Source organism: Lissotriton vulgaris, chromosome 6, assembly GCF_964263255.1.
Source record: "Lissotriton vulgaris chromosome 6, aLisVul1.2, whole genome shotgun sequence".
NCBI lineage: Eukaryota > Metazoa > Chordata > Amphibia > Caudata > Salamandridae > Lissotriton > Lissotriton vulgaris.
In genome coordinates this window covers 1,668,932,435-1,668,945,851 of record NC_141694.1, presented here as the reverse complement: position 1 = coordinate 1,668,945,851, position 13,417 = coordinate 1,668,932,435, and the positions used below count along the sequence as shown (strand labels likewise).

At 41.5% G+C, this 13,417-nt stretch overlaps 1 protein-coding gene across 3 annotated transcripts in view; it reads right to left on the bottom strand.

Moving 5' to 3' along the window:
- Positions 1 to 1,231: 1,231 nt before the first annotated feature.
- The window catches only part of RCOR3 (REST corepressor 3), a 302,941-nt gene continuing 290,755 nt past the window's right edge, over positions 1,232 to 13,417 (bottom strand). For 2 of the 3 annotated variants that reach the window (XM_086927837.1, XM_086927838.1), the window contains 2 exons: positions 2,946 to 3,187; positions 1,232 to 2,556 (listed from right to left, as the gene is read on the bottom strand). In XM_086927837.1, the coding sequence (XP_086783963.1) occupies positions 2,212 to 2,556; positions 2,946 to 3,187 (587 nt within the window). In that variant the 3' untranslated portion in view covers positions 1,232 to 2,211. The remainder of the gene's footprint in view (positions 2,557 to 2,945; positions 3,188 to 13,417) is intronic. The other variant, XM_086927839.1, reaches the window with a different exon arrangement.

Below are 13,417 nucleotides of genomic sequence, written 5' to 3'. Positions count from 1 at the left end.
TGTTATGCTGGGTAAAATTATGGTTAAATCCGGAAATTCCTTTAACCCATCAGATAGTGGAAGATCTTGTATCGCTTGATCATGCAATATGTGTACCATGGCTTAAATATTTGAAGTCCCAATTTTTGAAGCTTGGGCGCCTGAATTTGTCTGAAAACCCGAGTGAAATAGTTAAGGGTGATGTTGCAGCAATTAAGAGGGCCTTTTACATGGATCGCCGTGCCCTAAGAGAAGAAGTTGAGCTTTTGAAACCTAATGTTAGGAAGTATATCATGTTAAGAACTTGTGATACCATAGAACTGTACCTAACATGCTCCTTTACCTCCCATGAAAAATTCTTGCTGACCCGCTTCAGGTTTAACATCTTCCATCACCTTTTAATCAGACCAAAGTTGGACATTTTTAAGAAAACTGCAGCTCCCTGTGGCTGCGACTGGAAGTCTCCACAGGATATGCTGCATTTTATATTTTTATGCAGATTTTACGAATACCCCCGTAGGCGGTATCTTGTCACTCTTTTAAAGAGATTAAATTTTAATCAAATTAGACCAGCCCTCATGTATTTACAGCTTTTGCACACTGATAGTGTCCTCCAGGAGCTAGAATTTTTAAAACTATCTGTGAGATTAAGAAAATGTTTAGATGAGTAATTATGAATTAGCCGAAGTCTAATGCACCAATGCACTTTGTTGTACGTGGGCACTACTTGCACATTATCTGTGGTACTGATTTTGTCTACTCACTCTTTTAAGAAAAGTGTATGATGTATGAATTATGATTGACTCTGTAAATATTATGGTGTTTTTATAATGACATGTGTAATGATTTTGTGCTTTTATGGATTGCAATATATCCGAAATAAAGTCAATTTGAACTTGAACTTGATAAGACGTTTGTTAAATGCCAGCATGTAAAGGGTTGTTGGCTAAAAAGCTAGGATCTTCTAAATATGTGTGACTTGCTATTGGGTTCCTAGGCAGGTATGTACCTAATATGCTTTAGCTCAAAGCACTTTAACAGAGTAGGAGTCTGAAGGAGAGGTAAATGAAATGTGTCTTCTAAATGTGCAGACTTAATTGCTATTCATTCTCAACAGTAATACTGCTTGAAAGAAGAGCATAATGACATTTTGATTAAAATATATCTCAGGTCAGGCAAGGAAGACATCTTTCTGAAAACTCGTAATTACATTAACTTTGCAGTCTATGCTGGAGATAACCTATTTTGATTACAATTTTGTTAAAAGTTTTATTTCATCACCACATGATAGTGGCACCTAGAATAGTGTTACATATAAAATAGCATTACAATAACATGTATTTATTTCATTAACACAGGTAGAGCATAAATGCATTAAATAAATGAAAGTTAAATTTCACAGCATTTGCCAGACATGCAAATGTTGCAAGTTAAAAAAATATTTACATCTCTCCATCTCATCAAGCAGCTAAAAGTGAAAATTAAATGTTTGCCTCAACTATTCGTTTGGCTATCTATAATTAAATATATCTATTAAAAATCTATAATAATAATGACTTACATATGAGTAGGGTTCGATTTTAATGCTAACAGCTCTCTCTACTCTTCATTTTAAATAAACAGACTTCAAGACATTTACATACAACTTACCTTTTTTTTTTCTTTCTTTTTTTTTACTTATTCAGAATGAACACATAGCCTACTACTCAGCCACTCGTGAATCATTTCACATTTTATAACTGGTGAAATAAAACATGTACTATGCAAACTATCCATACAAAGTAGAAGGTATATCAAATTTATGAGTGTATATTTCCCTATTAATGTTTGAAAGAGACTGTCTTAATTATCAAAATGTTTAGAATGTCAGATACAGTAAAAATAATGGTGCTGAAATTCCGAGCACAAAACATTTGTTTTTGGGCAGGTTGTTCCTTTAACAGATTTTAAGGCTGTAGTCTGAAATATTCAGTCTAGGGTACAGAAAATATTCGTTTTAACTGGTGCATGTCCTCCCACTCCACCGTCGTACTGAAGTCACCAGTTTGATGGCCAACGGTTATGGCTATGGCATCTTTAGGTAATTATGCCATGTGTTTCCTTGCTTTCATATTCTTAGGCACTGGAAAACTGTTTATGGTGTTTTGAAGACCGCAATCTACACAATTTCTTAGCAGAATACTTCCATAGTTCTTTTATTTTGGATTCACCATTGTTCTGCACAGCGTGTCTTTAATGTAGAGAAGACTGTGATTCTGTTTGAATTCCAATAAGTGATGGAGGTTGCTGACTACTCACTGTGGTCGTTACCGGTCTTGGATTTAGACGTGGTGGAATCGAACTAGCAGGGCGGATTAGTGGTGGGGGTGGCTGGTTTAAAGTTGGCCTTGGCTGGATGAATCGTGCTTGTTGTTGAAGTGGTGGCGGCTGCCGGTGGAGGGCTGGAGCAGCAGGGAGGGTTGGTCGAAGTAATGGAGGAGGCTGGTTCAAGGATGCTACAGAGGTTGTTGTTGCTGGGGCGGATGTTTGAGCAGGGGATGAGGGATCTGTAGACATTGTGGCCTGAAGGGATTGTGCCTACACAAAGATACAAACAGAATAGCTGCTTAATAAAATACAAGCGTGATTAAGGAAACTCCAAGAAGAATTTAAAACTATAGTAAATAAAACACATTTATGAACTAAAATGAACATTCATGGACAGTCAAGTAATTCTATTTTAAAAAAGTTTACAAGTTAAACAATTAATACAATATAATACATTTTTGTGTTGGAAGTGTACAAAGATTAATAGTCTAATGTACAGTTACATGGCTAACAATCTACAGCAATTCAAACAGCAAAGGAACCATCTTCTGAATTGCTCGTTTACCATCCTACTCTAAAATTAATGTTGTACTGTACTATACATAATGACACGCTAATCTTCAACTCTTTGTCAGCTGAAATCTCGTATTGAAACACACCTCATCTTCTTCATCAGTGCTTTTTCCTGATGGCACATTAGAAGCACTTTGTGTGTCATCCCCTAAAGTAGAGGTATCACCATTAGAAGTCTGGGTTCCTTGTTCAGCTTCCCATTCCTGCAATACCTCCTCTAAGTTAAATCGGCGCCTGTAGTTTACAAAGAAGTTCTTCACTTGACCAACAGTCTTGTTGCCAATTACATCTGCAATAGCTTGAAAATCTTTACCGTATTTGCGGACACCTGGAAGGCAAAGTAAATAATACACCTAAGAAGAAATAATCAATTTCTTTCGTGTGTAAACATTACCTGTGAGTATAAATTTTACTGAGTCAGAAAAAAGGATTCAATCAAAAATATTTTTTAAAGTATTGATTGTATAATTGAGCAAAATACTACGTTTTAATTAGCAGTTCCCAACAGTATCATCCCCTATACCTCAACTTCGATTTTTTTTATAGATAATATATATAACTTGAGCAAACTTACTCTTCCATAAACCTGGAAATTGATCTAGATAAAGGCAAAATCTTTAGCACTATGGTTAACTGATCTGCTCTACTTTGGTTATTGACACCGACAAATGAACAAGTTACTTACCTTCAGTAACACTCTTTCTGGTGGATATCCGATCTAATCACCGATTCTCCACGTTGTGAAACCCTCAAGGTGCCAGACTCCTTTGCACTGGCAGGTGGCGTTGTAGCCACATATATGAAAAAACAACACAATAGGTGATTTAAATAAGGACAGTTGGTTCGGTAAATGCAAAAAGGCCCCGAATGGCCTCTAACTGTGCCCACAGGAAGTCCTTGCTGGGATAAAGACAGCACAAAAAGCAAAACATCCGACACCGTCGCCTATAATGGGTCTGTATGGCGGGAATTACACCAGATCACAAACTAATGTCAGTGTAAACGGTTTTCGCAGATGGATGCTTGGCCATTACAATGACATCCACTACTTTGTGAGAACGAAGTTAGTCAACTGTCACCGCTCAGTCACCTCACATAGAGGTGTAGATAGTGAAGGCCTCGGCGGAGAATCCTGCCATGCTGCTGTGACAGAAGATCCTCCCAAAGTGGTAGCCTGATTGAGGAACAGATGTTCATGCACAGAAGTCCCAGATACAACACTCTCCTGCCCAATGCAGGGCCACTAGAAAGACTAAGGCCCAGTCATGATCTTCTTCAAAAAAATGGGCAGGAGCAGTAGCAGAGGGAAGGCATGCAAGATTCTTCTGCTCCACTCTAGGTGGAATGCGTCTCTGAGACAGAGCCTTCTTGGGAACTCTAGCGCAGATATTGCACATTTTCACAGTGGTGAATAGAACGAGCTAGGGTTCTTCCCACTGCTGGAAGATGCCCTGCACCACCTCAGAGTTGCCATCTGGGATCTGCAAGGCATCAGTGCCAGAGTTTGACTGCCCTGGCGTTCAAAGATATCAGCAGTTGGTTCATGACTAATGAGATGCCTTGTCAACTCAGCCAGTTCCAGAAGCGCAGAGCCTCTTGGCACAGGATCCCACTCTGCCTTGCTTTTTTTTGGTTTAAATTTCTTTATTGGGAGTTTTACATTTCGTCACTCTGCCCTGCTTGTTGCAGTACTACAGAGTGGAGAACCAGGAACACCCTCCCTTTGATGGACAGTAGGAAGGTCTTTAATGTCAAGTGAATGGTACCCAACTCAAATAAGTTGATGTGGAGGTGAGCCACCACTGTAGACCAGAGTCCTATGACCTACATCTTTCCCCAATCCAACTGTGACACGTCTGTCCTCTTAGTCAACTTTGGGTACAGTAGGGAGAGGAGCCTGCCACGAGGTCTTTTATGGCTGAGCAGCAATCACTGCAGGTCTTCTGCAGTCCCTCTGAAACCTGGATGGAATCTGACCAGCTCCCTTGGTGGGGAGCCCACTGAGACTTCAGATCCCACTGCAGAGCCAGCTATGCCATCTGGCACAGTAGACAAGCAGGATGCAGGAGGCCAAGAAGTCACAGAACCACTCTCACTGAGACCCAGGACTTAGGTTTAAACATCAGGATTGCAGCCCAAATGTCCTGGACTTGTTGAACTGGACCAAAGATTCAAAACTGCACTATATCCAGAAAAGGGAGCTTCTGCGAATGAGTCAGGTGTGACTTTGATTGTTAACTGAGAACCCCAAGCAATTTAACAGGTCTGTGGTTTTCTAGGTGTAGTCTACTACTGACAGCAGAAAACTCATCTTCTACAGACAGCCGACGAGGTAGGGGAAGACTAAGATCGCGAACCCAATGTGCTCTACAACAACTGACATTACTTTTGTGAACACCCAAGGGGGACTAGTGAGGGTAAAGGGGAGTATAGAGAACTACAAATACTCATGGAGCAGCCTGAACTGCAGGCAACACCTGCAAGGACACAAGCCATAAACATGAAATATGTGCCCTGCAGGTCCAGGTCTACCATTCAGTCTCGTGGATGCAGGGCAACTCCAACTTGGGCCAATGTGAGCATACTGGTAATTTTTCAGGAAGTAATTGAGAGGTTTTAGGTCTAAAACAGGACAAAGGTCTCCATCCATTTTTGGCACCAGGAAATAATAGGAGTAACATCCAGTCCCTGTTTCTAATGCTGGGACCCTTTCTATGGCTCCTTTGTCCATAAGTGACTTGACCTTTTGTCGCAAATGTACCAATGGTCCTCCCACAGTCGCTCTGCTGTAGGAATTACATGCAAAAAGAACAATTGATGGACAGAATGCAGAACAATGTCATACATTCACCACAGTACAGAGATCTGGGCCTAAATGCATCGTTTTTTTGCTCACCATGCCATTCCAGTTTGGACCCAGCCATATGTTTCATCAGCCAGGATAGCTTGACTCCAGTGGCATGGAGAGCACGGGATTCACGTCTGAGCATACCCGTCCCACTCGGGGTGACAAATGCAAAAAGAACAATTGTAGGAATAATATGCAGCAGGCCTGCAAGGAATTGTTAGGGAATGACCGTGCTGGAAAACTTGAAGCATCCATCTGCCATATGTGATTCTGTGCTATCCGTGGAGGTAATAACTTGTCCTGCCTCCAACAGGGTACATGTGTCCCGCAGAGGGCAAGCTAAAGTGATTTGGTAGCATCAGCTAGAGGGTACGGGACTGAGCTATGTGCTGCCCCAGGGGGCCTGTATGTTGTTGGCTGGATTGCCTACTCTGGCCTTGAAAGGTCTGGGAAGTCTGTTGCTGTGTCAGAATGAGGCTGGACCTGCATGCCAAAGGTTGTAGAGGGTCGAGGCCATGTCTGGTTTGATAGGAAAATGGGCTCTTCCTCCAGTGCTGGTGTCAAGGTGTGAGGGTCTGGCAAGGATCGTGGTGCTAGATTTAAAGTTGTGTGGAGCATTGGCCTTAGAATCATGGCGGAACCTGCAGGAGAGTCAAGAGCAACAGATGGTGTCACAAAAAGATCCGCCTATGGTTGCCCACCTGGAGGCCTTCTCAGATCCTTGGGACCCGAAGGTGCATCAGAGGGAGTCAAAAGAATGGTAACGATGTGCAACATGGCTTCCTTGAAAACCTCTACCTTAACCGCGTTGCCAATGGGCCTTGGAATTTAGGTTGCATGTATGTGTGGGATTGGTTCCTCCTTGGGAGACCGAGACCAGTAGGTACCTTGATGTCCTTGCGACTTCTCCTAATAAAAGTGGCGGGACGAGGGAGTCACGCTTTGACTTTCTGCGTTTCTTTTTAGATTTGAACTTACCTGACAACTTGAGTGTGGACCTTTCACAGAACAGCTTCCAAAAGGGGAAAGAATCGGAGTCTTTGACCAGGACTTAAGCGCCTCCCCATGGTGTTCAGTGAAAAAGAGGTAGGGTTAGAAAATGCGAATCACCTAGGGATTCATCCGACCACATTCCTCACAAGACATGGAGTTGTGCAAAGACCCTAGACATCAGAGACATACCTGTCAAAGACATTTGCCTGAGACAGTCCCTACAAGGTTTAAACCCTGTAGTCTTCGAAGGGGACATAATACCTTGCCAATAAAAAAAAATATTTGCCAAAAACTTGTCAAAATAATGAGAAAAAGTTGAGGGATCTAGCTTTGTATCCGTGTCTGCACAAACGCAGAAAGAAAGGACCCAACAAAAGTGTGCAGGGGTGGTGCGTATATGTGATTCCGAGGTCACTTCTGACACGGGATGAAGCGGACACCGAGCCACAGAACACCACCTGCCAGAACATGGGAGCAATACTGAGAAAATTTCTCGGTCCAGTCTGGTGCCAGAGGATTTTCACAAGGTGAGGATCTGCTGTTAGAAGAATCTATGTGAAAATAAGCTATGTAGATGCAAAGCAAGACCGTTCACTTTAAGACTGTTCAAACCAATGTTGATTTTAACACAAGAAGCTATTATAATTGGTTATCTCAGGAACAGCATTTAATAAATTTAATTCCAAGTTCGTGTAGCATAGAGGGTAAATTACTAAATACAAGTGTGCTGAGAAATTACAGCAGCAAATCAGTATTCTTTGCCTCTCTTGTTAAAAAACAAAGCCAAAACACCTTGACTATTGTGTTCATTGCATGCATGAAGTTACATTGAGATTACTAAATAGGAGATCCAACTAATGTTTTTGCCTGATTGGTGGTAGAAAAACACTGGTGTCAGTAACTGAAAGTTCTGAGGAATAATTAGAGTAAGAGACCCAGTACCTCTAAACGTTTGATTAAAAAGAACAGTCCCTAACACCTGCATTATTTGACAAATGTTTTTGATTAAAAGCTTCAATACAAAACAAATCAGAGATAACTAAAATAACATATATTGAAATATATAACCTCAGGTTTAGTTGTTAATCATCTTCAGTCAAGTGGTTAAAATGTTCTATAAGTATTGTTTTTTCTTGAGACAGACATAAATAGTCAATCATATTGAAGATTATACGCTATTTAGGTACGGGCTCAAGAAATCTGAGGCTACATATGCAATACCTTAAACATTGTACTACAGTTCCCCCTCTCATGCAGCCACCCATTCCGAACAGTATTCTTCATATCTAAACCAATGGAAAGTTCAAGAAAGATAATGCATAATGCAGTATATGATCTCCTTGAATCCCTTGTGGCTGTTGTTTGATTGTTCGATAGATTGGCTGCATACCTCCCTCACAAGTATGAGTGTAAATACACCAATCTTAACTAACACTTTTAAGAAATAAAATGAGTTTTCGGCAGCAAACACAACAGAAAAATACATTCTCCAGAAATACATTCCATGCACGCCACAATTATTAGGCATTTAAAGCAACTATTAATTTACTCTCCCCTCCTTACAAAGAGCCTTAAAACAAAGAGCCTTAAAACATTATCGTCAAATGTTCATTAAGAGTGACACCAAAAAGAAATAAAGTAACTTACCTGTAACTGTAGTTCTTCAGTATTGCCATATTTGACAGAGTCACATGCTTGAATAGTTTTCCATTGTAAAAGATGACACACTGCTGCCTGTCTAACTGCGGTACAAAAGGGGGTGGTGATGGACAGAGCATCTGAACCAATCAAACACTCACACCCAGTCAACAGATCTGGGTTTAATCCATCACCGTTCTTTAGCCCACTCTGCCACCCCAGTTCAGACATGGCCATATGCAAATCAGTCTGACCCTGTGCCTCATGGGAACAGTCCAGCCCGAACTGCCGGAGTGCTCCGTCCATTACCACCCCCTTTTGTACCGCTTTTGGCCGCCATAAGTGTGGCAGGGTATGCTCAGACGTGAGTCCCTTGCTCACTTTGCCACTGGATTCAAGCTATCCTGGCTGAAGACGGCTGGAATGCCAGAAACCGGTCCTCGGAAGCTTGTTTCCGGTCCAGGGAAGGCATGGCTTGGCAGTTCGGGCTGGACTGTTCCCATGAGGCACAGGGTCAGACTGATTTGCATATAGCCATGTCTGAACTGGGGTGGCAGAGTGGGCTAAAGAACGGTGATGGATTAAACCCAGATCTTTTGACTGGTTGTGAGTGTTTGATTGGTTCAGATGCTCCGTCCATTACCACCCCCTTTTGTACCGCCTGCCTAACTGCAGCATCCTTTTGTATTGTTGAATCCAACAAATAATGTTGGGTGAATGTGTCTATTCTTCCACATTGCTGCCCTAAAAACGTCCTGTTTTGAATCACCAGCAAATGGAACAATAGAAGTGAAATCACTTCTTGTAGAGTGTGCTTTTGTTGCAGGGATTCTGCACAATGCACTGGATTACAGGACCTTGGTGTATAGGGACTGAGTCATCCTACCACATTAGGAGCCACAAGCCCAGGACCGACTAGCTATACTGTCTCAGTTACTCTTACTCACTCACAGAGAAACTGATCATTAGACACCCCAGAACACAACACTCCCAGATCTCTCAGGAATCGCGGTAACAAGACACACCCTTTCACTCGCACTCTTGTACTTGTCCACAATAAGATATGACAGAGACATGAAACAATTTAAAATATTTATTGCGGTATACGTGCCACATCAAGAAGGAAAATGCACAGTACAACTACAGTCAGCATAGCAGCTAGTCCATAAATCATGTAGGGAGATGTCATCATGAAAAGACAATAGAGCCTAACCTCCCTCCCCTTGCTAAGAAGAAGTATTATTATATATTAGAAGATCTCTGGGCTTTGTCAGCAGATCTCATACCTTAGCCTATAAATGGTAGATCAACATAATAGGTGCTGTCTTAATCTTCTCTCTTTAAAAGTCCCTCTAAGTGTGTGCTACCTATTTGTGGATTGTAATAAAACCAAAGTACGTTGTCCAACCAACTACTGCACCGGTATGTTTTGTCTAAGGGCGAAGGCCTGGCCAGAACAAAATAACAAGGGGCTTTGTTGTTTGACCTTGCTCACAATGTACAGTCAAAATCCCAGGAACTTGCAGAGAGTGAACACAGCGATGAGGTCTCTTGTGAAAACAGACATAGAAATTATTGCAAAAATAAAGTTGTGTAGTAACATGTGGAAAGCAGCAGGCAAGCTGCAGAGTGCTCATACTAACTTAGAGAAAACAACAATGTTCCCATGGGCCATGTGACACTTTCACTTTACCCTCCAAAGGTCTTCCTGCATTGCAAAGACAAAACACAATAGTAGTAGAGATGCAGTGGGGTACCCTCTGTTTGAGGGATAGAGACCTTTACAGGGAGTACCAAAGGTAACCAACAGTTGATATGTCTTTCAAAATTCTTTAGTTCCATCAATATACAATTTCTGACCTTGTTACTTCAAGAGTGTGAAGTACTCTTTCCGCTATATCCTTCGATTGTGAAGAATACTTTTTAAACTTCAGGCTCATTTAAATGGAATTCTGATGGTACCTTTGGAATGAACCATGGGTATGTTCTCAATATAACCTAAACCACATATAAGGGCCTGTATTTCACTCAGTCTTCTTGCAGAAGTCAATGCCAAAACCAATGCCATTTTCCAGGACAAATATTGGAGTTCAGTATTATGAATGGGTTCAAAAGACTATTCATCAATTGCAGAAGTGCTTTATTTAATTGCTAAGGAGTTGGTGTATGCTTCACCTCTAAAACATCCTCTTAAAGACTCGTTTACAATCTTATATGACCATACAGATGCTTTACTGGAAGATCTCCTAGGCGGGATACAGCTGCTAAAATAACTTTAATGGGCGCATGAGAAAGGCCTGATCATGCTAAGTGTTAACAGGTTAAGAAGCACCTGCTCAAGATATCAGATGAATATGATTGTCCAGACACCATTAACAATGTTTCCAATTCAATTTGTAAATCCTGTTGGTTGTCTCCACAGTGGCCTTAGCTAAGATTTCTCTACAATCCTCAGGTATATCTCCAATGAGAGTACTCATTGTACTCAAGAACCAAGCTGATAAGTTTAAGAACTTTGGATATGTGTGAAGTATTTGCCTTTTGTGAGAGACAACAAAGTGTAAACTGGTTTCAGAGGGATATGATGTTGTTCTGATAGAAGAAAGTAGCTCTGTGAACCTGGCAGGGCCATTTTAAGGCTATTAGTATGATTTGGCCCAGTTCCCTCTTAAGCTTATTCAGCACCTTTGGAACCATAGGTATTGGGGGCAAAGACCTCTGACCATGCATATGAAAACACATTGCCCCACAACCCTGGATGCTCATGCCAATTTCTGGAAAATTGGCATTTCCCCTTCTGAGTGGTTGCAGTGAGATCCAGCTTTGGTTTGCCCCAATGATTGACTATGTTGTGCAATAGCTGCTGGTTAAACTTCCATTTGATGCAGTTCCTTGTGATCTTGCTCAGGGTGTCTACCTACTTATTGTTGACACCCAACACATGCTCTGCTGTTAGTGATGCAATGTTGTTCTAGCAACAATAGTCGTGATTTTGTGTCTCCTTGCTTGTTAATATAATGCACTGCTGCCACATTGTTTGTGCGCACCAGTATCAAAGCGGCTCTGATCCTTGGAAGAAAAGCTTGGGTAATTTATGCCACAGCTTTCACTTCTAGGAGACTGATATGCAAAATCAACTCTTATGGTGGCCATTTTCCACTGATTTGCAGATCTTGTAAATGGGCTCTGAACCCTTTCAGGCAAGCATCTTTGGTCATCACAAACCATGGTAATGGAGCCAGCAATGTCAGGACCAACGGAGATATTTGTTTTCTGGGGCCACCAGGGTAGAGCAGCTTTCACGCTTGGAGTGGAGTGTCTATTACATTGTCAAATGAACACTGGGTTTGAATCCAACGCTTGTCCAGCTCTTGTTGCAGATGCCTCATTTGCAATCATCAAAATGGAATCAGAGGGATGAATGGCAACATCATCCCTAATGGTTATTTGAATAGGTGTAATGAAACTGGCTATTTTTTTAACAACCTGTTGGCAAGTTCTATTATATCCATATGTCTTTTCAGCAGGGGGTAAGGTTTGTCTTTTGTAGCATCCAGAAAGGCTCTAAGAAACGCTATCGCCCTTCATGATTGAGGGAAGAGTTGTCTCAGTTGAGACTAAGGTCTAGGTATTTAAGTAATCGCACACAAGCGTTGGTTGCCTTTTTGGCTCCTTCACTAGAAAGAGCTTTCTCCAACCAGTCATCGAGGTAGGGAAAAAACATGGTGACCTTTGCTTCTCAAGTATGCAGCTACTGGAGCAAGACATTTTGCAAAAATACGAGGGGTAGATGAGGCCAAATGAGAGGACTTTGAATTGCTAATGATGGCCGTCCACTTTCAACCGTAATTTTTTTCTGTGGTCATTTGGATGTATGAAGAGAATATCATGTAGTCTCCATTGTTCAGAAGGAAAAGGATGTCTTGGAGTGTGAACATCCAAAATTACTATTTTCTGAGGTATTTGTTTAGTGTCTGAAGAAACCAGTATTTTTCTGAGCGAAGTGCACTTGCTCTATAGCTCACTTGCTTAACATGATTAGAATATCCATTTGTAACACACAAAGGTGGAGATGGGATCTTCTTTAAGATGATGTATGTGGAGGACTTTGGATAAATTCCAAAGTAAAATTATATGTTATACAATTTAGAACCTAACGATCTGTAATCACACTCTCCCAACGTCTGTAATAATTGGTGAGTCATTCTGCAACATTGTTTGGTGGAGAAATTAATGTGGTCTGCGCCTCTGTTACGTCACTGTCTTCTGACAGATTCCTTGTTTTGATCAATTTTTTTAGGAGCTTGCTTTATTTAAAAAGGATGGTAGTGGAGACTTATACCTGCTGAAGCGTATATTTCTGAGGGCAGGCCAGCTCAGGGCTGATATCTGTAAGACTGATATCCTACTTTAAATGTAAACTGACCTCAAACTCTAGCTCCACAAAAATGCTGGTTACTTCTCTGCTGTAGTTCACCAAGTGATCTTGCTGTGCCCATGTCAGTTTTGACTGACTGTTGAGCATTGTCCACAGGCTTACCCAAAAAACCCTTTTCCTTTCACAAGGCATCTCTAAGAGCTTACTGTGGACCTCTGGTCTGAAAGATGTTAACTTCAGCCAGCCCTGCCTTCTGAGACCTGCAGCACCTGCAAGCTTCTGAACCCTGTAGCTGTTGTATCCATAGCACATGCACAGATGCGGCTCTTTCCCCTTAATGCAAGATGTTCTTTGCCTCAACTCTTTTGTCTTCCGGCAGAAGCTCGAAATATGTGCTAATGTCTGGCCTCATCTACCTTTCGTAACAACCAAGGATCATCAGTGAGTTGGCAGCCCTTACTGTAGTTGCTGCCATGACAAAGAATCTCTTACCTATATTGCCCAAAAGTCTTTCTTGCATCTGGTGAAGGAGATGGCTTCTGTGATCTTTGGGCAGCCTGCATTACTACGGAGTCAGCCCTAGTATGGCTGATTAGACAGGCAGGTGAATCTTCTAGAGCCATATATTTTTTCGAGACTAGAGACACCTACAGATACTGTCACCAGATTCTTGATGGCCTGTAGACCTTTATTCCAAAAGA